This window comes from Folsomia candida, unplaced genomic scaffold (assembly GCF_002217175.1).
Source record: "Folsomia candida strain VU population unplaced genomic scaffold, ASM221717v1 Fcan01_Sc017, whole genome shotgun sequence".
NCBI classification, from domain to species: domain Eukaryota; kingdom Metazoa; phylum Arthropoda; class Collembola; order Entomobryomorpha; family Isotomidae; genus Folsomia; species Folsomia candida.
Window position 1 is genome coordinate 2,129,822 of NW_019091209.1, and position 23,266 is coordinate 2,153,087.

At 39.5% G+C, this 23,266-nt stretch overlaps 5 protein-coding genes across 10 annotated transcripts; 2 read left to right on the top strand and 3 right to left on the bottom strand.

The window, feature by feature from the left end:
- Positions 1–622: 622 nt before the first annotated feature.
- LOC110856747 (nucleoporin p54) lies at positions 623–2,771 on the bottom strand. Its single transcript, XM_022105283.2, has 5 exons — positions 2,447–2,771; positions 1,655–2,365; positions 1,462–1,577; positions 1,231–1,371; positions 623–1,155 (listed from the first exon to the last, which is right to left on the bottom strand). The coding sequence occupies exons 1-5, from the start codon at positions 2,634–2,636 to the stop codon at positions 811–813; spliced, it is 1,503 nt and encodes a 500-aa protein (XP_021960975.1). The 5' UTR covers positions 2,637–2,771; the 3' UTR covers positions 623–810.
- Positions 2,772–2,834: 63 nt separating this feature from the next.
- LOC110857025 (xaa-Pro aminopeptidase 3) lies at positions 2,835–5,083 on the top strand. The gene is made up of 5 exons (XM_022105634.2): positions 2,835–3,186; positions 3,256–3,546; positions 3,614–3,678; positions 3,820–3,970; positions 4,081–5,083. The coding sequence occupies exons 1-5, from the start codon at positions 3,019–3,021 to the stop codon at positions 4,954–4,956; spliced, it is 1,551 nt and encodes a 516-aa protein (XP_021961326.1). The 5' UTR covers positions 2,835–3,018; the 3' UTR covers positions 4,957–5,083.
- On the bottom strand, positions 5,071–11,871 carry LOC110857023 (amidophosphoribosyltransferase). 2 transcript variants are annotated; one of them, XM_022105632.2, is made up of 9 exons: positions 11,525–11,871; positions 11,335–11,405; positions 11,047–11,253; positions 7,770–8,060; positions 7,423–7,693; positions 6,835–7,351; positions 6,414–6,763; positions 6,215–6,335; positions 5,071–6,106 (listed from the first exon to the last, which is right to left on the bottom strand). In XM_022105632.2, exons 4-9 carry the CDS (start codon positions 7,994–7,996, stop codon positions 5,967–5,969), a joined length of 1,626 nt encoding a protein of 541 aa, XP_021961324.1. In that variant the 5' UTR covers positions 7,997–8,060; positions 11,047–11,253; positions 11,335–11,405; positions 11,525–11,871; the 3' UTR covers positions 5,071–5,966. The 2 variants fall into 2 exon arrangements, with proteins under 2 accessions (XP_021961324.1, XP_021961325.1); XM_022105633.2 differs by lacking the exons at positions 11,047–11,253; positions 11,335–11,405; positions 11,525–11,871 and having other exon boundaries at positions 7,770–8,281.
- Positions 11,872–13,285: 1,414 nt separating this feature from the next.
- Positions 13,286–15,485, top strand: LOC110857027 (multifunctional protein ADE2). Its single transcript, XM_022105638.2, has 4 exons — positions 13,286–13,450; positions 13,514–13,890; positions 14,354–14,752; positions 14,836–15,485. The coding sequence occupies exons 1-4, from the start codon at positions 13,444–13,446 to the stop codon at positions 15,304–15,306; spliced, it is 1,254 nt and encodes a 417-aa protein (XP_021961330.1). The 5' UTR covers positions 13,286–13,443; the 3' UTR covers positions 15,307–15,485.
- Positions 15,486–15,711: 226 nt separating this feature from the next.
- On the bottom strand, positions 15,712–22,792 carry LOC110857022 (serine/threonine-protein kinase DCLK1). Of its 5 annotated transcripts, none has more exons than XM_022105631.2 (9): positions 22,416–22,792; positions 20,995–21,532; positions 18,289–19,199; positions 17,998–18,194; positions 17,807–17,903; positions 17,278–17,720; positions 17,040–17,186; positions 16,569–16,958; positions 15,712–16,491 (listed from the first exon to the last, which is right to left on the bottom strand). In XM_022105631.2, the coding sequence occupies exons 3-9, from the start codon at positions 19,160–19,162 to the stop codon at positions 16,378–16,380; spliced, it is 2,262 nt and encodes a 753-aa protein (XP_021961323.1). In that variant the 5' UTR covers positions 19,163–19,199; positions 20,995–21,532; positions 22,416–22,792; the 3' UTR covers positions 15,712–16,377. The 5 variants fall into 5 exon arrangements, with proteins under 5 accessions (XP_021961323.1, XP_021961321.1, XP_021961322.1 ...); XM_022105629.2 differs by having other exon boundaries at positions 20,995–21,537; XM_022105630.2 differs by lacking the exon at positions 22,416–22,792 and adding an exon at positions 21,614–22,365.
- Between the last annotated feature and the right edge of the window lie 474 nt (positions 22,793–23,266).

Below are 23,266 nucleotides of genomic sequence, written 5' to 3' on the forward strand. Positions count from 1 at the left end.
ACCTCAGCGGACGGAGACGATGACGACGACGGAGACCCGATTCATTGTTCTGTTCGGCTGCTGTCCTTCAAGAACTCTCTCAGACATTGATTTCCATATGCTCTCATTTCCGGTCTCTCTCTCTCTCTCTACACTTTGGTTGAGTGGAGTTCAATTGATTGTCTGTTATTCACTTGATCCCTTCATTCATAGTTTCATACCCAGCACGGCTAAAACTTGTAGTAATGCAAACATCACTACTCAAGCAAGCCCAGTTGGTGTGGAGAGAGAAGAATAATGATAATTTTAAAGGCTGGTGAAGGATGAATGCGTTATTATTATGGAGGATTAAATGGTACATTTTGGAGCTATGTATGTATGTCACTCAGAGAAAAAGGAGCAGACCAAATTTCATTCTTCACATCCTGCCGGACCAGCCAGATCTCGAAAAAGTATGCTTCGTTCGTTATTTAACAAATATGTACTGCAACACTTGCTAAAACTCTCGTTTCGTCTCGTATCAAGTGTCAGGAGGACAAGCGAGCAGTATTATCATCAGATAAGATAAGATTAGGTCGTCACTCTTCTCGGGCACACATGGCATGGCAATCCTTTAGACAAGTATATATAAATATACACTTCGTTATTATTGCAATGTTTGTTTATTGATGCTTATTTTCTTTCTACCAACATTGTACTTACATTTATTCAGACACGCAGCGTGTTGTACAATACATAGTATTATTTTTTTATATAAAAATTATACGGAGATAATTATAAATAAACATTTGTATTTAAATGCGTGCAAATAAATTTCTCACTGCATATTTACTACTGAGATAACTTGTATGTCGTGGTGACAGCGTCGTACATGTCTTTGACGTGTTCTTGGTCACTTTTGATAGTATTGACGAGATGCTTTACGCTGTTTTGTTGAACTGCCATGAAGTCTTTGACGGAGATGAGGGATCCAGAGTCAACATTGTAGCGGGGACTGGCTCTACTCTCGGCAGATTTATGGAGACGGATTTGAGACAGTAATTCATTTAGTCGACCTTTGTATTTTGTGGGAGAGTTGAGCTCGATGTCCATTTCTTCAAGGGTTCTTCTTAAAGTGTCTTCTTCCTGGCTAAGGCTAGTTCCCTGCTTTCTCATTAGTTCTTGGCGACAAATAACCTATGTAGAAATGAGATTATGCACAAAAAGGCTGAAAAATCAGAATAAATAGATTCTTCTGTGTACTATGCTTACGGAAATTAAGCGATGAGACAGTAGAATGTGCTTCCGTTTCATTTGCAGTAATTCGGCAGACAAATTGGCATGTCGATTCAAAAGGCTACCAACTTCTTCTCCAATAAAGTTCAGTCGGACGTGGTGTTGCAGGGTTTCTTTCTATGGGTGGTTTTAATAATATTTAAATTTTGTAGTAATCAAATTGCTGAAAAACGATAAAATTAGTTCTTTCGTTAATTTCTTGTTTACCTCTTGCCATTCAATCCTACTCTTTAACGCGTCCACTCCTACCAGAGGAATTGGAATCATTAAATTTGAATCTGGATTATCTTCCTGCGCTCTGCTCCAAACACGTGGATCAATTCCTTAAGAAAGATTTCAATATTATTATTATTTCGACTGATAGCAATTCAACTATGTATCTAAATCTTTGTATTAATACCATCCGGAGGATTTTCCAAGTATCGCTTCAACTGTTCCGGACTGGGTTTGACTTTCGGACTGACATTAGTAACTCCCAAATTTTCGAGCTGCGTTTTCAAGTGAGGTTGACACAGCGCGGCCGACATGTCGGTTGCAGGAACACGTCGCAGAGTATTTCTATCCTCCGCAAAAACAATCGCTACCGTGGCCTCTTCACTGACCGCTTTCGTCCCAGAGAATCGGATCAAAATATTGGGACGATTTAACAACTGCTGAATCGAGGTGATTATACTACTCTCCTCCGTCGTGACCTTATCTTGAGGTTTTTTAAAGTTGATAACCACCATCCCATCTTCATTACTGTCCGTATACATGAAAGCATACCCGACCGCTTTGTATCGATAGTACGGATTTTGCTGGGTGTACGGGACGGGGGGCTGTGTTTGCGAGTAGTACCCTTTCCCCGCCCCCATACATGCCTGCAAGTAGTTTAACGATGCTAACGTACAGTCCCTCTCATCCCCGAATTTATGACACTTAAAAACTGAGTCTTGAAAAGCTTGTGCTTCATCAATTTGCTGCTGTTGTTGTTGCTGCTGCTGCTGCAGTTGGACTGTTTGGGCTTGTCCTAACTGAAAAGTTGGGGGTGTTTGACCTAACGTAAAAGATGCCAGTTGTGGCTGCTGCTGTTGCGGGGGTTGTCCAAAAATCGAAGTGGTCGCCGGCTGACCTAAATTTTATTCAGAAAAAACAAACAAATTAAATAAGAATCGCGGTGCTACCAGCATAAATATTCGAATAATTCACACACTTGGCGTACTGAACGATGGGAATGTAAACGACGACGCGGCAGGTTTCGGTGTCGACCCGAAAACCGTATTTTGTAACGTCGGCAGTCCAAAAGTCGGCTGCGTGGTCGCCGCCGGGGTGGTGGTGCCAAACGTAAAGGCGGAAGGTTGTACGGGGGGAGTGCCAAAGATGGAGGGTGCCGGTGCCGCCATGATTTCAACAAGTCACACTTAATTACAAGTCTAATTAATTATCAATTAGTCAATTAATTAGTGTCAAAAATTAAATATTAAGGATAAAGAAAAACCACTATTTTAATCGTGAGTGAGCGAGTTTGAGAAATTCCCACTGCCGGATTTTGCGGGAAGATTTTCCATGCTGCTCGCTCTCTTCGTCTCGGCCAGCCAACTGGGATCTGTGTTTTTTCGTCGTCGTCACCACTTTTTAATTGTTTTCAAAATAATTAACTAGTTTTACTTAATTAATTATTTAATTAATTAAGTATTCTGTAGTCGTGGTGGTGGTGGTGGTGATGGGCCCAGTTGGACACGACTAATTTGTAATGTAATTTGTCGAGACAATAATAAATAAAGTATGTCCGTTTTAAGCCATTTGACACGACATATTGCTCGTTCGAGTAGTAGCAAAATACCATTTTTTGGAACGGGGAACAATGTCTTTGTCGTCCCTTCGAGAAGTCTGTTGTCCTTTGGTCAACCAACGTTGGAATCGCATGCAGAGTTTTTCGGGGGGCCGATGGAGGTTTGTGGAATTGATTTGTTTTGATTAGTTTGTGGTACAGTTGGTTGATTGATTTTTTACGTTTTGCAGATTATGCCTGGTTTGTATAGAGAAGAATTGAAGAATCGTAGGAATTCTTTGTGCAATATGATTCTGGATTGGTCGTCTAAAACGGAATCACGGTCTTCCGACTTGAGCCATCTGATTTTCATTCCAGCCTCGAGGAAGAAATATATGACTGAAAATATTCCCTATCCGTTTCGGCAGAATTCAAATTTCCTCTATCTGAGTGGAAGTTTTGATCCGGAAGCACTGATAATCCTTTGTGCCAATCGAACAGAGCAGATACACATGCTTTTCTTGGCGGATCCTGATCCAATGGTGAGAAATACGGCGAGATTGGAAAAATTATGAGGAGAGGTAATAATGATTTGGATGTTTTGTACAGGCGGAACTTTGGGACGGCCCGAAAACATCGGTGAAAGCAGCAGTTGACCATTATGGATTCGATAGGTAAGATAATAGGACAAGAAATTCATAAATATCGAGTAAACGAAAGTTTATTTCTGTAATTTGACCTCTTCAAGCAGTGAAATAATATATGCCACGTATTTTTATATTTTTATAATTTATTTTATCAAATACTTTGAACAGAGCCTTCCAAATGTCGGAATTTGATGGATTTGTTCGGGAATTTTCAAGGCTGACCAACAAAGTTAAAGTTTGGTGTGAAGAGAAAGAAATTGTGGAGAAATTACTTCATCCCACGTATGGATTTGAATTAAAAAACACGGAATCTCCAAAGGTGTGTGGATTTTTTTTGTCAATTTCTTATTCTAATTTCCTTATTTTGTAATGTAATCATAAACTAGTATTAGTTTTTAATTAATAATCACATTGTATTATCATTAACAGGCCATCTTGGACGCCATGCGTGTAATAAAATCACCCTCTGAAATCAGCCTGTTGCGTCAATCTTGCAAAATAGCATCTGAAGCATTTCAACAAACGATCAAATACTGTGCAGAAAAATGCTCACAAGGCGAGCCTCTTAGTGAACATCAAATCTGGGCAAAAATCGATTACGAAAGTCGAATTCATGGTGCAGATCGGCTCGCCTATCCTCCCGTTGTGGCCTCAGGCTCACGTGCAAATGTGATCCACTACGTTTTCAACAGCAACAAGTGCGACCCCAAGGAACTCGTATTAGTCGACGCCGGTTGCGAATTTTTCGGATACTGCAGTGACATTACTCGTACTTGGCCAGTCTCTGGAAAATTTGTTGACGACCGACACAAAAGTCTGTACGAAATGTTGCTCCAAGTGCAAATCGATCTGATCAAACAAGTCCGACCAGGAATTTCACTTGATCACCTCTTCCGAATAATGAGCAGTCACTTGGTCAAGGGTCTAGAAGAGTTGGGCATCATCAAGCCGGGTTTAGGAAGCAGGAGCAAGTCGGACATCGCCCTCCGTTTCTGCCCCCACCACGTCAGCCATCACCTCGGGATGGATGTACACGACACGCCATCAATCGAACGAAATGATCCCCTCCAACCCGGCATGATTGTTACCATCGAGCCAGGAATCTACATCCGGAATGTCCCCTCTCAACGCGAAATATTAACCCCGGCTGGAAAGGAATTTATCGGAATTGCTATGCGGATCGAAGATGACGTATTAGTCACGAATGACGGCCAAAACGTGTTGTCGGGAAGTTGTCCAAAACACATAGAAGATATCGAACGCTGGGGACACATCAACTTGGCCAAGAGTGCTAGCCGATTCTAGTAGTTTGTGTAGTCCACTTTTGTTGTTGTTATGTTTCTCCTACTTACACGCATAAAAAAGTATTTTAAAATGGTATGAAAAACCGAAAGTAAAAACAACTCGAACAAAAAAAAATTGGTTAAAATTACACCTGGATTTATTTAGCGAAAACAACATTCTTTCTCCGTCTTCTTTGAGTATACATATCGTAAGTTATCATTATTGTGATGATGCATGTTTATCGCTATCACTAAAAAATTACTTTGTATTCTTCCACGATGTGTGCAATAATGATAATACATACAAGACCATTAGCACATTAATATACATTTACGAGCAGGCCAAGGACAAAGTACGCGACACAATTAATTAGGTAAAACTACTTATTACAAGATTTCATATCTACTCTAACAATAATAATAACAAGATTCATGATGATCTGTCCTACTTAAAAGAATAATAGCTCTCTCGGCAAGAAAGGAGGAGGAGGACTTAAATTCCATAGTCAAGGAGAAGTGAGTATGATTACTAAATATTTTGCTATTAATTAATTGCTAATTCGGCGTGATCCAGTTTCAATTCGCGTCATCATCCTCCATCCAGACCAAGAATAACTAATCCTAAACTCAACAAACATGTTAAACAAATGATGTGCTGCTGGCTGGTGTGTTAAGAAGTTGAGAAAAGAAGCTGCTCTCTGAGCTCTGCCTGCCTGCTTACTCGTCTTATCAAGAGAGAGGATGGATAAGTTGGGTCATATACGTAGAGCTTCTTCTTGTCCTCAAGGTCTTTTACATGTCGTGCTGCTGGCATTACAATTATCTAAACTACTACTACGACAAGCACCAACCAACCAACTAAACTATGTACCCCGCAAAAGAGCAGTCACATTTCTTCATGTAAATATGGACTGTCAATATAAAATAGGCTGATTAAATAGTATTAACATTTGGATTGAAGTACAGTTTAGCTTCTTTTTACAGCTCCAATCTGATGACTCTTGGTGGTGGTGATGACCACTGGAATATAAATTACCACTCCAATTTCTCTGGGTATTGTCCAGACAAGCAGGCGACACAGTGGCCAATCTTTTTGGGGTCTTTCTCTCTGATGTTGTAGGTCACAGCACTTTTTAAACCCTCGATCGAGAGGTACACCAAGCTGTCGGCTCCTTTAATTCACGGACATAAAAAGCAAAATTAGTACAAGTCATTCAGTCATCACGTGCTGCATCGCATGTGAATAAGAATAAAATGCATATCACAAATTTCTTCCTCACCAACTGATGCCGCAAGTTGGGGAGCGTCCAACTTATTGGCGATAAGCTCTTCCCGTGTGGGAATGTTGATCCCCATGTAGCACGGATATTTTATTGGGGGCGAGGCAACCCTGATGTGAACCTGATGACGTGATTATTTATTAGTGTAAAGATTCCACGTTTTTTTAGCACGAACTAAACTTTGTTTTTATATACGTACCTCTTTGGCACCGGCATCTCGCAGCAATTTAATTATGGGGCCGATCGTATTGCCTCGAACGATGGAGTCGTCAATGAGAATGATCTTCTTTCCGTAGACGTTGTCCATCAAGGCGCCAAACTTCTTGGCCACGCCGAGCTGCCGGAGTCGGGTCGACGGTTGGATGAAAGTTCGTCCCACGTAGCGATTCTTGCATAAGACTTCGGCAAATGGGATGCCCGACTGGCGCGCGTACCCGTGCGCCGCGGCGGTTCCAGATTCTGGGACGGAACTCACAATGTCAGCGTCACACGGGGCTTCCTTCGCCAATTCTTTGCCGCACTGCATTCTCACCGTGTAAACGACTTGACCTAATTTAAAATATGGGGATTAATTATGATTTGAGAGTATTTTTTACAGAAAAAGTTGACTATTTACATACCTTCAAAAATTGAATCCGGTCTGGCAAAGTAAACGTATTCAAAGATGCAAAAAGCTGGCAGTTTATCGTCCGGTCTGTCCACATGTCCCAAACTTTTGACCCCGTTCCTCGTCAATTCTACAATCTCGCCAGGTTCAACTTCCCTCACGTAGCGCGCACCAATCGCCAAGAATCCCGACGATTCTGAAGAAATCACCCACCCTTCGACGTTGCTGTCCATTTTACCGTTCATGTTTTGATTAATGTCTTCATCCTGGTTGTAGTGGCGTTTTCCCGCGGCCGGTATGAGCTTGGCGATGCAGAGGGGACGATTCCCGTAGGGGTCGCGGACTCCGTAAATCCTGTCGCCGTACATGAGAACGAGTGCGTACGAGAGTGGGCTCAGTTTCATGACGTGTTTGATCCGGGCGACCCAGTTCGGACCGTCGGACTCTCCCTCGGGGGGATTGAGGCAGAGAGCTTGTGTGATCAGCTCGGAGTCGGACATCGTGGACAGGCCGGATCCTCGGTCAAGAACCTAGCCATTTATTCACACATTATTTGTAAATATTAACGTGACCCCGCAAGTATTTGCTAAAAAAATGTCACCTTTTTTCTGAGCGACTCTGCATTCACGAGTTCTCCATTATGCGCCACGGCCAAGGTTCCATGTTGCGTGTGGACGACGAAGGGTTGACAATTCTCCGCCTCGGAGGCAGCCGTCGTCGAGTAGCGGGTGTGACCCACGCCCAAATTCCCTTTCAGCTTTTTCATCGCGTTATCGTCAAATACTTGGGAGACGAGACCCATCCCTTTGTGGATGTTGAACCGCTTGGTGTCCTCTCCTTTCGAGGTTACGATCCCGGCGCTCTCCTGACCCCTGGAAAGCAAAGAATTCCTCTATTTATCGTGTCATCATAAAAAATACACAAAATTTCCAAAACTAATTCCCCCACCTGTGTTGCAACGCGACCAGGCCGAGACAAATGATTTGTGCGACATCAATCTGCGTTGGCCAATCGCCGGTTGCGATGCAGCCAAAAACGCCACAATTGTGTGTGATTCCAGCCTCATCCCCGCTCGGGCAGAGGGACAGAGATCCATCGTCGCCATTGGAAGGTGGAGAAGGGTCCTTGGAACAGGCCCCCTTGGAAGAGCAGCAAGGCTTGTCAGACTTGTCCATTCTCACTCAGGTTGGGTGTTGGCTCGTTGGGAACAATGGATGCTGTACGACTTCTACTCTCACTCTGTGGGGTCAAAGAAACTTGTCTTATCTTTATCCGTCAGAGGGAGGAGCAGGAGGAGGAGGAGAGGCGAAGGCAATAGAGAAAGAATATCTTATCCCAAAAGTGGAGCACACAGTTCAAAGCAATTGGACTGGCTCAGCAAGGAGTTAAATGAGAAATAAGACATCAAACTTTGAATCAATCAGTGAAGATGGAGATTTTTCATCCCTCAACATCGCATCCCCAATCTTGCTCGTATGTGTGACAGCCAGCCAGCCAGGAGAGGAGATGAATAGCTTATCATCATAGCGTCGCAGTCAGTGGTCATGTATCTAATTGTATGATGATGGCAGATCAAGTTATATTTGCATTGGTCAAAGTGGTAACACCAACGATGCTCTGAATTGCATGCATATGTAGATATGTACATATTTGTGTACATAGGACAAAATACATATGTCCAACTGTCTCCTCTCGTAGCTGACTAGCTCTTCTTTCGTGGTTTAAAGTCTTTGAGACGAACAAGTTGGACATGAACTTATTATCATCATCAACGCCACTGCACACCACTCGACAGGCCACCGTGTTGATGAGGACAGGACGAGATGACGACGATGAGACTGATTCTCTTTTTTGAGACAGGCAAATAATAAGCTGACTGACATCTTGTCCTGCTTCTACTACTATTGAATTGACACGCACACACACGCTGATTATTAGCAGACCAAGTGAAATCAAACCGCTCTGCTTAATAATAATGAGAAGAATTTATTTGTGCGAGGACCTCACACAAATGTGCAGAATTAATTGAAGAGAGAGATGATCATTTCCAGTTAAAAAGATTAACATGAAGAAGACCAGATTTTTCCGGATCGTTTTCGAGATAATAATGGTCCATCGAATGAGTACACGAAGAAGAAGTTTCGTCTTACGAAATCTCACCGCTTCTTTACAACAACTTATTGAATAGAATTTAAAAGCACAACAAACTAAGTAAGTAAGTACACAGATCCACTTGTTTTTTGGTGGTGGATTGGATGGATACATAGATAAGGAGTGGGCAGTGGCCGCGGAAGGTGTGGGGACATGTGGGGACATTAATATTGTAGGATAGGGGGAGGGTCGGGTTTGTATAGGATGATGCCGACATCGAACAACCGTGGGGGCATTGTCCCCTCAAGCCTCCGCGGCCACTGGCAGTGAGTGAGTGAGTTTAAAAACATTTTGATTAGGTTCAGAGGTCAAGTCATCACACTGCTTCTGGGGACGAAAAGTTGTTGAAACTCGATTCTTTTGTAACCAATATTTACATGTCCGGACTAGCTTTAATATTTATGTATGCCAGTAGTTGCGTCATTTATTTATCTTACTGATAATAATAATGTGTGTGTGTGGGTATAATTCTCATAATTAATTTGTTCCCATTCTTAATCTTAATTGGAATTTGGAGATTATTTATGTTGATATAGGGCAAGATTTTGGTTGAGAAGGAAATGGACTAACTTTATCCAGGCAAATATAGAATGACATATTTTCTAACTACGATAAGTTAATTGTCGGCTTTACGATTAATCCTTAATGCCTAATTAATCAGTTAATCCAACTGGATTAAATTGATATAGGGCAAGATTCTGATTTTAAGAAGGAAATGAAATAATTTTATCCAAGAAGTCGCTAAGACGGGTTATTTTCAATACAATTAATCCTTAATTAATCAGTTAATCCATTCGATTAAATTGATATAGGGCAAGATTTTTGTGGAGAAGGAAATGAAATAATTTGATCCATGCAAATCTAAAATGACGTTAATTGTTGGCTTTACGATTAATCCTTAATATTTAATTGATCAATTAATCCACTCTTCATGCGGATGCCTTTATTTCTTGGTGACTTGAGCCATGGTTAAATTTAAATTATTTATAACATTGGCGCAAGTTCCTACCTATTAAAGCATAATCGAACCTAATTGCTTCCTATTTACATTAATTTAATACATTAATTTACCCTTAATTTACTCAATTTCTGAATTGAGACTGATAAAAAAACGTGCGTCTCAATTTCTCTGCAGACAAGAGACAGGGCAAAAGTTGAGAAAGATGAGTCGACAAATTTGGCCAAACAGAATAATATTATTTACTTCGAGAAAACACTTCTTGTTAATTGTCCATGAGAACAAACTTATCATTGATAAGGACATACATGCTTTAACCCAGTCAGCACTTTCGTAGGTACGTATGTAAAAGTGTATTCACCAGAAAGAATCTGTTGTGGAGAAGAAAAAAATTGCGAAATGTTGGTCACTGAGTTCACCAGATAAGCCATCCTCGCTCGTGATCCGCCCCAGAAACTCTCCAATCGGACATAAGGGGTGTGGACAAGCATCATACTGACGCTCAGAAGTTGACTATTTTTTAACTGCCTCGAATAAATAAGTGAGAGGATAATATGTGCAAAAGAAGAGTGTGTGGCTGATAAACAGAGGACGAATATGTATCTTGAAAAATCGCTGAACAAATATGTATTTACGAAAAACGCCAAAATATTTACGAGACATGTACATAAAAATCAAAATTTTCCCAAAATTTGTATTTCTGAATATAATGCTCTGGAGTTTTTGTGGTAGAATTTCTTTCCGCAAAAAATTTCGTCCCGTCACGTATCGTTAAAATAATTACAAGCTTTACATATTTCTGGAAAAAAATCTAAAATATTTACATAATTTTCAAAATATAGCAGAAATATTTATAAATATGTCTGAAAACCTAGAAATATGTACCAATATTTAGAAATATTTTGCAATTTGTGTGAACCATACTAGTTTTCGAACACACTCGTAAAGTTTCACCGTCGGTCATCATCAAATGACAAAGTTTAAAATAAATACATATCCGCCCTCTGCTAATCACCAGTAAGTGAGACCCATGCAAGTTAAGAAATACACAAACAGATAAGAAGCAGAAGAAGAACAAGAAAGCAGTTGGGTTATCGCGTTTTGAAATATTCATACCTTGTGACTCTGGTGTTATCGTTGATGACGATGATGACCTCAACTTGTCTCACTTATCGGAAATAATCGGAATAATTCCACTCCTTCCCGTCTCACTTTCCTCTCCAGAAGTAGAAGAATCCGTCCGACTATTGAATGAACCCACCTCCTTCTTGACGAGGCGATTTAAACCAAATGGACCACCGCATGCATGCAGATAAATTTGCACTTGAATGACATTTACGAAAAAATAATTAATATTCGGCCGGCTTTAATCCTCAAACTCGAAAATCCTCTTTTTACTCTTACTGAAATTTGAGACACTTCCTTCTTATTTGTGGATGGACTATGTATGCACACTTGCACAAGTGGCAGACTCTCTGAAATAATTTGGCGATTATGACCACATTAATGGAACCAAATCAGGTTACGTTGGTGGACATTCGCCCAGCGAGTGATTGACAAGCCAGACGAGACAAATTTTTGCAATATTAATTACCTTCTTGCGTACGCCGACCGAATGGCACAATGGTTTTGGATGCGACTCTTGTAACGTGACACGGACGAAGATGAAATCTCGAGTTCCTTGAGCCTCGTACAATGCACGGCGAGACGAGATTTTTTTTCAGAAGAACGACTAATTTTCGTGTGACAAGAACATTAGAATTTATGATGATGGAGGGACCAGTCAACTTGGCGACGGCGAGGTCAAAGTTCACTCCGTCAGAGAATTTAACACTGACTGACTCTGAGGTTTCTTCTAACTTAATAATTATTTTCAGTCTGACTTTTGTTAAAAACGTGGACACAAGTTGACATTGTTTATGTACTTGTGCGTGGGAATGGACGATCGTTTTGTGTGTGTACGTGATGGGATGGGATTGACCTATTTGCTAAGTAAGATTATCTCAATTTCTGAGAGGCAGTAGGCTCCAGTAGCATTTTTGGGTTTAAATTAAACCTGCAGGATTAAGGGTTGTTTTTTTATGAAAAAACCTTATTTTTTCCCAGTGAGCTATTTCGGTGCATTGTTTAACGAACCTTTAAATAAGTTCTGAGAAACCGTGTCAAAATAGGTAGGCATGTTTTGAACAAGTTCGGTACTAAACATCACAAGTCGGCGAAAATGTTGAACAGTTCTAAATACAAAATATTTTGGGAAATGTGTCAAAATATTTCCACTCTTAAAAAAATACAGATAAACAAAATGCCATCACGAAAAAATATATTGTTTCCGTTAATTAATTTAATCAACTTTTCATCATGTTTCAGCCGACACACATACATATAAAGAAACACGGTGACATATTTATTTCCACATTTGGCTCGGCTGCGAATAAATAATGGATTAAGTTTATGACCATGTTTTTCATTTAATTGCATTCTGCTCTCGAGGAAGAAGTAGAAGAAGAAACTTGCTACAAAGATGTGATCCATTGAATGGAATCAGCCATCCATCCATCCATTCCATCCTCCTCGTCATAATCTCTCTTATCATCAACCACTAGACGAGGAGGATGTTTAGAAGATGAGCTTCGACTGAAAAACAAAGTTGTTTGTGAAATATGAAAGAAGAGTGAGGAGGATGATACATGAAACGAAATCTCGTCATGCGGCCAGGCCAGCAAGATTACGTAACAAGGATCACCATAATTTAAACCAAAGAACGAATCTCATCTCATCTCTGGGTGACCAAAAATTGGGAAAGAGCAGCAGTCGGCCTGTTTTCCAGGCAGTTTCACAATAAATATGTGACCGATCTGAGGCACGTGATTAGATGAAGAAAAATAGAGAAACTAACAATCTCATCTGGGCAGATTATCCCCTAATAAGCAACAAGTGACGATTTATGATATGTACATTTGCATCGTGATAATTTTGTAAAACGGAATCTCTCCTATCCTATAAAATAAAATCATCCTGGGTGGACTGGACTGGACTGGACTGGAGAAATAGTGGAGTTTACTTATCATGTCATTTATCACTAGTTAGGGGTCAAGGTTCTTCTCCTCCTGCTTGGGTGGATTGGATCTCATTTGCATATTTGTAACACAGTGACAAGTTTTACTGACTTAGATGCCATATAAAGATAGGCAGAGAACGCGTCTCTTCTGCCCACAAGCACCACCACCACCACCACGATTTTATACATATCCATCTTGTTTATCCACCTTCTTCTGCATAACTGGAATGATAATGAAATGAAATAAACAACGTATCATCACCATCCCATACCACCACTTGCTTGTTAACTTTATGACACGAGCAGGCCAGGCCAGGCGTAGAAATTGCAGCGTGAATATATTAAATATACAACTTAACCACGCCGTCCATTCACTTCCGTGACTTTCTCGAGCTACGTTGCCCGCAGACCCAGCCAGCAACAAATTGTACTTCGTTCCAAGTTTTGCAAGAATCATGGCAGGTGAGTAGTAGGTAGTAATTTCGTTTTTTGGGAACAATAACTGAATGTTTCCCATTTTTGCAGATCTGACCCCAGGAAAGTTGCTCATCGAGGGGAAGACGAAGCAGATTTTCGAACTGCCGAAACAACCCGGGGCATGTTTGGTCCAGTCGAAGGACCGAATTACGGCCGGCGATGGGGTGCGTGCCCACAATTTGACGGGCAAAGCGGAAATTTCAACGGCCACGACGTGCAAAGTTTTCGAACTTTTGAACACCGTCGGACTCAAGACGCATTACATCAAGAGGGCGTCGGAAACCGCGTTCGTTTCCAAGAAGTGTGACATGATCCCGATCGAGTGGGTTACCCGGCGCGTCGCTACGGGGTCATTTCTCAAGAGGAATATCGGCGTCAAGGAGGGTTATCGGTTCAATCCGCCAAAACTGGAAACTTTTTTCAAGGTGAGGATAACAAATATTGATGTTTTCATACATTTAGTGACGTTGTTTATTGTCTCTCTCCTTCTGCATGAAGAATTGCGTCAATTGCTCTTTATGCTGTAAAAATCCATTCATTTTAAGACACACACATGTAAATAATACTCAATAACAGTTCGGCATGTTGGGGATAGATAAGGATTTGACAAACAAACAACATCTTTTTAGCAGATGGACGAATAAGCACATGTGCATGCAAGATTTACGTATAATAAAGAAGATGAGAGCAAAAAATGGTAAATCTCACAGCGCGTGTTTGACCACACAATTAGCATATGCATAAAATTTCCAGGCAGAAGTTGATAGAGCGAGGATGGACGAATTATGTATAAATATTTGCAGTAAACAGCATCCAATTCTTGATTAAAAGCACTTTTTGTTGTTATTGAAGTTGGAGCGAATATGTAAATTATTGCCGATTGTTTAGGATGACGCCAATCACGACCCCCAATGGTCGGAAGAAGTTTTGATCGCGAATGAGTTGAAATGCGGCGGGATCACGATTGGGAAGGACGAAGTCGACTTTATGAACAGGACGAGCGTGGCAGTCTTCGAAGTTTTGGAGAAGGCTTGGGCCTCCATCGACTGTGCCTTGATCGACATGAAAATCGAGTTTGGCGTGGCTGACGGGGAGCTCATGGTGGCCGACGTGATTGACTCCGACTCCTGGCGACTCTGGCCATCCGGGGACAAGCGACTCATGAAGGACAAGCAGGTCTACCGAGACCTTCAAGTCGTCACGCAGGAGGCGTTGGATGAGGTCAAAGCCAACTTCAAATGGATCGCGGAACGACTCGATTTGCTTCTCCCGTCTCCAAAAGCATTGGTAAGTAGGAATCTTTATTCGTTTCTGAAAAATTTGGAAATTACGGAAATTTGAAATGTTTTTTTGAAATTGTTATTCACCAGGTCGTCGTCCTGATGGGCTCTCCTTCTGATGAAGACCACTGCAAAAAGATTGTAAAGACGTGTCGCGATATGGGGGTCCCTTGTCAAATGAGGGTGACCTCGGCCCACAAGGGTCCCGAGGAGACGCTCAGCATCATCGCGCAGTACGAGGGGACCGGAATCCCGACCATTTTCATTGCCGTGGCCGGTCGTTCGAACGGCTTGGGTCCGGTGACGAGTGGGAACACGGCGTACCCCGTGATCAACTGTCCCCCCGTCAAGTCTGACACGGCGATGAGGGATGTCTGGTCTTCCCTCGACGTTCCATCCGGCTTGGGCTGTGTCACGGTCATGTATCCCGAGGCGGCCGGGTTGGCTGCGGCGCAAATGTTGGGACTTACCAACCACGTCATTTGGGCACGTCTTCGTGTCAAGGCGTTGAATAATTATCTCTCCATTAAAGCTTCAGACAAAAAGATTAGGGAATTTTGAAGCAGGAAACTTTGTCTGAAATTTCTGAGTGGTCTCTTCATCCTGTCAAAATAATTAGGAACTTTTCTTCTCTTCTTTACTCCATTTTCTGGTTGTGGTATATTTCATCTATAAAATTGAATTGTATATGTACCGAATTGGAAACTGTAATAATAAACGATTACATACTATATACAAAATTTATAATAGCAAAAAATATGCATTTATTTATTTTACGCAACTACTATTCCTTTTTTGAATTATTATTTTTTAAGTATTATATAGTCATTGTTTGATGTATATAAAGGTACCGAGGCATATTTTGTCACCTGTCAGCATTTCATATCTCATATCATATTTATCATTGATGACAAGCAGACATGCAATTAAGTCTAAATTCCAAAATTATTTCTAGAACAGTAGGAGTACACATGAATAATAAACATTTATTATTGGGATCACAGTTTCAACTTAAATAAAAAATAAATAAAAATGATTAAAGCTACAAGTTAGTAATTCATTATACATGGTTTTGACGACGACGCTGTGAAAAATGGCGCTGGTGCAAGTGTGGAAATATGTAGTGGTTTGTTGGTTGTTGTTGTATCATATTGTAGGTAATAGTACTTTGTTTTAGGGCCAATTTTCATACAGTTTTGTTGTTGCGAACCCCATGCAGTTAGCAATGATAACACGTTGCCACCAGCACGTTATTCTGTAAAGATGATAGTAGTTGAAGTATTAAGAATTTGTACCATTTTCAGTTTTTGTAACCAACAAATTAACTTAGAATTTAAAAGTGTGAAAAAGTAAATGAAACCTTATCCAAACTTGTTAAAGCGATTTTTACACACTAATTTGTTTGTTTTTTTAGGCTACTGAATAATTTAGTTTCTTCATTGCACGACTTCCATGTTTGGATTTATAGTATAAGTAATGATAGTAATTTAGTAGTATGTCAATGCGACGACTGGATACAAAAACACAGCGCGATCGAATAACGACATTTTTGGACTAGTTTCAGAATAATGGGTTGCTATTACATAATATTCTGTATTTTATGTGGATGTATGTAGCTGGATGCGAGGTGTTTTAGGAGTGAGATTGAGATAAAGACAATGGCGATGTTAGACCCATTGCTTGGAAAATTTTAAAATTGAAGTCTGACGACTGATGATGCTCTTGACCCGAAGGCTCGTTCGTATCCTGTAAATTAAGATTAGTTGTTATTGGTTAGTGGGTTAAAGTAGTTTGTTATCGTTTGTATTAGTTGCATTATTTACCCCAAGCCAAGGATGTAGAAGAACTTCTTCTGCCGAGGGTCGCATATCAGTGTCTCGGTCAATCATTCGTTGTATGATATCTTTTGCTTGATGAGAAATGTGTTCCCAGGGATCATCAGGAAAATCGTATTCGCCTGCGAGAATTAATTCAAATAGATCTTCCTGTTTTCCAGTGGGACTGACGAATGGAGGATATCCGCATAACAGGACGTAGACGATGACACCAAGTGCCCAGATGTCCACTTTCAAACCATATCCTGACTCTTCCAATATTTCAGGGGCTACATAAGTAGGAGTCCCGCAAACGGTGTAAAGGGGCCCATCAGCAATTTTGGCCAGTCCAAAGTCACCCAGTTTAATTCTTCGTTGACCGTCGTTTTGGGTGTAAACCTGAAAGAGTGAGGTAAGCAATTAGAATTTTGCATAGTTAATACGTAGCAGAAGATGTGTATATAATGGATATTTACTCACCAGTAAATTTTCTGGTTTAATGTCCCGATGCACGATACGAAAAGAATGTAAAAATGCCAGAGCTGATGCCACATCTCGAGTCATGGAAGCACTTTCTTCTTCAGTAAATTTAGTTGCGGCAGCAATTGCATCAAAAAGATCACCACCCTGAAATAATTATAATATGATTTTAAGGTTAATTCCTAAGGTCCAATTAGATACTCGAAAATATTAATAAACTCAAAGATAATTTACATACCTCAATCAATTCTAAAACAATGTAGAGTTCATTGCTAAAGTCGAACTGCTCAAACATTTCGACAATGTTAGGGTGATAAACCATGCTCAGGATTTTCACTTCATGTTCTGGTGGAGCATCTCGTCCTTTACATTGTGCTTTGTCTATGACTTTGAGGGCATATCGTTGTTTAGTTTGGCGAGCAGTGCATTCGCGAACCACGGCAAAGTTTCCATCCCCAATTATATCTCCTACGTGATACTTGTCCAGAATTGCTGCAGGAAAGTGAGTGACAGGAATATATTTCGGGTGAGCCGGATACTGAGATGATGAGTGACCTTGAGAGTTTGAACAAGACTTTGGTCGTCGCTGATGAAGAGGGGAACGAGACGCTTCTAATCCTTCAAAACGAGCTTGCTTAAATGCGATAAATCCTTTGACATACGGTTGAATAGATTTACACTCTACACAGAAAAATATAAACTCAATTAGTCAACAAAGTTAGCTGTGTGTACTGTACTTCACAACTCCATGGAAAATATTTATTTACCTTCAAAGTCTAAATCAAAATCATTTGTGCCCAAACGATCATTTGGACATGCCAAGAAGATGTCATCCTCACCGAAAAAGTCTTCTAAGCAAGTAACCTATTGTAGAGAAGAGAAAGTAATTTCAAATATTAGATCACAATTCTAAACAGATTTTGGGTGTGATGATGAAACTGAGATTATGGTCACTTACTTCAGATCTGGAGATAGTGTAGACTTTTCGTACAGCCCCCCAAGCTGGTTTGATTGATTCCGTCAGCTCGTTCAGGACCTGGTCGTATGATCGAGCAGTCTTCTTATTAAGGAGAAAACGAACCGCTTTTCTTGGTTTCATTCCATGCCGAATGATTGTTACGAGTCGTGGTCGTATAAACTCATTTTTAGAAGAATCTTAAAGTAAAACAATAACAAAAACTTGAATTGGTTATCTGTTTACACACATTGCTACTCTTTTGCCAACATAATTATTAACATTTGTATCTACCTTGTCGTAAAGTTTCCGGTTTGTCGGTAATTCGCCTCGGTTTGATGACATTATTGGGAGAGTCTGAATTTTTCGACGTGGTTGTGGTGCCCGAATTATTATGAACACCTGTCGACCCTGCCAATGGAGTACTGACTCGTTTAGGTATGGGAATTCTTGAAGCTCCAAGTCCCAAAGTTTTTCTCTCTCCTGAAACCGTCATGTTGACATGATGATTATACGCGGACACTGGCCTTGGTCGTGGGGACGATTGCCGAGCTCTAACTCTGGAACATTTCTCCATCGCAGAAACATCTTGTTCCGACAAAGTCTTCAAAAGTGGATTAATTGTTACGAGACTGGGGGAATTCTCATTTTCTGCCATGCAAGTAGGTTCCACGATCACAGATTTTACCAGATTCCTCTTCTCCACTTTCTTCTCCTTTGTATGTACCAGACTATTTCGAGATTTCGTGATCACCGTGGCTGTGCTGTTGTTGCTACTGTTTGGCGAATCCTTGCCGTATGGTAACATTTTGAACCGTTCTGTCCCACAGACTACGACTTCTTGCAATTTCTGGACCTCAGTCCATGAAGAGATACGTTTTCCATGAATGGTGAACACTTTTTGGACTGGAACGCTCGCCGCTTGTTGCAACAATTCGAGAATTTCGCACCAGCTATGAGATTTATTTGGGTTAAGAAAAACAGGTCGACAAAGGTTTGAAATGTGGCCGTTTTGATAAATTCTGATAGACTTTGGAGATGACGATGTCGGTATAGAATGATTAGTTTCAAACGACATGGACAATTCATTTGAGGAGGATGAAGATTTCTCGGCCTTCTTTGATTTATTTTCCTGGCCCTCCACAAGAAATGCGTCCACCTGCGTCATCTTGTTCCTCCTACCTCATAAATCTATTCCAGCACACCTGCAAAACAAAAACATCAATATTTAATTAACCCCAAACTTCCACTAAATTCCACTAATTTGCGAATTTTTTTAGTCCAACACACTCGTGTTGGATCCCAAATTAATTACTCTAATGGATTTACATTGCAAAAACTATGAGAATGGGCAGTAAGTTAATTAGGTTCAAACTCTTAATTATATTACCCAATTACCAGAGATCCGTGATTAATGAAATTTTTTCTAGGATTAAGGATTAAGGATTAATGTTATTCCGGGATTAATTAAATAATTCAATTTGGTGGGATTAAGGATTAAGGATTAATTCAAAATTCTCTGAGATTCGGGATTAAGGATTAAGGATTAATTAATCCTGATTAATTCTTGATTAAGGATTAATATTATTATTATATTACTCCATTTAATGCAGTTTAATTGTTTATTGTAGCACATAGGAATATTGAAACGTCAAATACATACAAAACGGACAATGTATAGGACTTTTGCATGTAAAATGTGAAGTAAAATTTGATGTTGGCCTAATATTCACACCAATTATGGCACACATTATGCGCTTGGCTCTAGAAAGAGCCGCTCAATTTGTTCGACATCAAATAATCTGCCGGTGAAGATGAATGGCATATCTTTCAGGCATACTTTCCCACCACCATGTCAACCATGATTAACGACTGAATCAGTATTTTTACGGAAGCAACAATTTAAAGTTAAAGAATTCAACACATCTTAATTTCGCGAGAGGAAAGTTGAAAGAGTGGAAAAATATCATATGGTTGAGAATATGTAATGTAAGTGTTACTTCACTTCATTCGCAGTGATTATTCTCTTGCGAGACTTAATCCTAATCGTGATTAAGGATTAATAATTTGGATACGCTTTGTCGGGATTAAGGATTAATGATGTGGAAATATTTCGTCGGGATTAATGATTAAGGATTAATTGCATACAATTTTTTGTCGAGATTAAGCATTAAGGATTATTAATCCTTAATCCGTAAATCAAGATTAATTAATCATGGATCTCTGCCAATTACCTACTCTCAATTAGCTTCTATACGAGCAATAAAACCACATTTACATGTACCAACCACGACTAGAACTTTTTTTATTATCCCCGAGCAATATTATTTGTGTAGACGAAATTAGTCACAAATGACAAAACAAAACAGAGGGGTGGGTCACCGTGAAATTTGCAAAAGTACTTACTTATGGTCCACCACCACTTGCCGATAATATTTAACTAAAAAAAGAAGTAACAAAAACACGACTACTTTATTTTGGACAATTCGCAACATGAAAAAAAGTGCTAGGTTCCCAGTCAGTCATTGACATCTCTGACTATTTTCTTGTTTTTTTTACCGGTTGAAATGCAAATTTGCAATTCAAACTCCTAAACTAGGGTATATGACACCACTTATTTCCAATGTGCTGTACCTTAATTTGTGCAAATTTGCAAATTATATCGATTAACCAATTATTTTTTTTGCAAATATGTAAACTGAATATGAATTGACCTAATTAATTACGAATTGTACGGTATGTCTATTTTACTCTAGACGGAAATTAGTAAGGAAATCCACCATAAATTATGTTTACCCGTGTGGTAAATTACCACTATTATATATACGTAATTTTAATTGGTGACATTCATAAAGTGGACCATTATGTCTATAGGGTAAAAAATATGAAAAAAATCCTGACAACAAAGTGTGTATCGTTTTTAGTTATGCAATAATTTTAAGGTACCTACACTAAAATAGGCAATTAATACTAAATAAATAAATAAAATGAATCACTTACTTCCAAAATTTTGACTAGTTTACGGCTGCTGCTATATTATTATTGCTCCCGGTGGTCTGTTCTTCCAGCTTATTATTATTACGATCTTTTTCTATCCTCCATGGTGATGATGATGCTGACGATAATGACTCACACATTTTAATTTATTCTTGCTAAAACTGTGAACTGTTTTCTCTTTGTCATCTTCTTGTAAAAAATGGAGAATTATTGTTGAATCGATGATGTCGAATTGATTGATTTAATTGATCCAATCTTGCAGAAAGTTTGATTTCTTTCGTTGTTGGCGTCCCTGAGTCGGTTTGGCAAAGTACCGATATGTAATGTAGGTATTTCTTGTTTAATCAATACTTGCTAAATAGTAATACTGTCGCCACGCAGATATCTAATACATACATCCATCCAAGTAAAAAACAATCAAGGACAAAGAGTCAGGAGACGATTGATTCAATTTCTCTCTTTGTGTTTGGCCGATTCTTCCATTGATTATTGTTTGGATTGAAGAATGAAGCAGTGGTTAGTGGTTGGTGGGTGGGTAGTTCTGCACTAGACAATTATTATTAAACGGATGTATATTCTCCTTCTTATCGTTAAAAAAACCTCGCTTAATAATTTATAATACCTCAGCGGAACAAGAGCAAGTTTATTTTATAGGCAGCAATAAACTAAACAAACAGCCGACGAGTTATCTCTCTTCCCCTCAGCAGCAGATTGTTGCTGATTAATTGATAATGAAATGAATGTCGTCGTCAATTGATGAATGAAACCATTGTTTAAAGAGGAATAAATATGTTGAGCAGTTAGGTTTTTAGATTATTATAATACTTTTCAGTAGGGCAATATTGATGATGATGATGATGTTTAAACCACGTATAAAAATTTGTCAAGTCGAGTAGCTGCTTTCTTCTTCTTTAAAAGTCTTATTACTAAACTAATGGAATCAACACGACTGAGCTATTTAAATCTAAATCCAATCCTGTCGTATGTATGTACAACAAGTGCAGCACAATATTACAGATATTTTATAGCATCATCAGCAACACTATATAGCAGTTACTAGTAAAGGAAACATGGCCTGCAGGCATTCAAGAAGAAGAAGAAGAAGAATTGAAACTTTACAGTTTATGTTATGTTATGTATTATTACTTGGTTCAGACTTCTCTATCTACTACTTTATTATTGGAAGAAGGCCAGTGCACTGGTATAACATGCACAATAAAGAAACTTTTAGTAAAAGTTACGTAAAAAGAAGAAGAGACACCGACCGAGAGAGAGATATAAAACGAATCCCATTCAAGCCTCGAATTATGGGCTTTTTTACCCTCTTTCTCCACTGGATCGAAACAGTGACTTTGTGATGACAAAATTTGGCCAAGATTTTAAGAAAATATGAGATGTTGCTTAAAAATAATTTATTTATTTACCTGCTTAATGATGATTAGAATATGAAGTCTGTATGGTTTGGGTGGGTGGATAAGAATACTTATCTACTTTTCGATGAGGTTATCAGAATTTGCTAAAATTTTCCAGGTGGATTTTTATAGAGGAAGGAAAAAAATTCACAAAAATTATAGATGAGCCTTAGTTCTTCTTTCTCTGTTCTGTTTTTTTTGCGATACAATGTGAAACTACTCGAGTGTTTTCTGCTGTCATTATTTTATTCTATTCATCGAATCCATCCACCACTTATTTGCAACCTGCAACCCGTCAAATTCACACTTCACTTGTGGATGGATGGAATGATGATAACATAAAAAAATATTTGCACAACAGCACGAGAGTATCACGGACGGGTGGAGAAGATGTTGTACCGCCCACCATCTACCATCTACCCTATGCTACCGTACATCATCTACTTTTTTATCATCTACCTTTTTTTTATCATCTACCTTTTTTTATCATCTACCTTTCTAAAAATCTCAAATTCCCAAAAAATGTTAAAGTGCCCCAAAACTCCGGCATTTATAAATTCACCCCCGAAATTTTTATGGGGCAATGTGAGATACATTGGGGCAACGTGAGATTTTATTTCATATTGGGGTATCGTTCGTTTTTTAGCGAGCGAAGCGAGCAGGTTAGGTTAGATCTGCTAGGTAGGGAAAAGTGTGAAATGTTTAGTTAGCCAACCTAACTAGCTAGGATAGATACAACCTAGGTAGCTAGCTATCCCAGCGAGCTAGCTAGGCTAGATAGCTCTGCTAGCTAGGCTAGGTAGATGTGCTAGCTAGCTAGGCTAGGTAGATGTGCTAGCTAGCTAGGCTAGGTAGATGTGCTA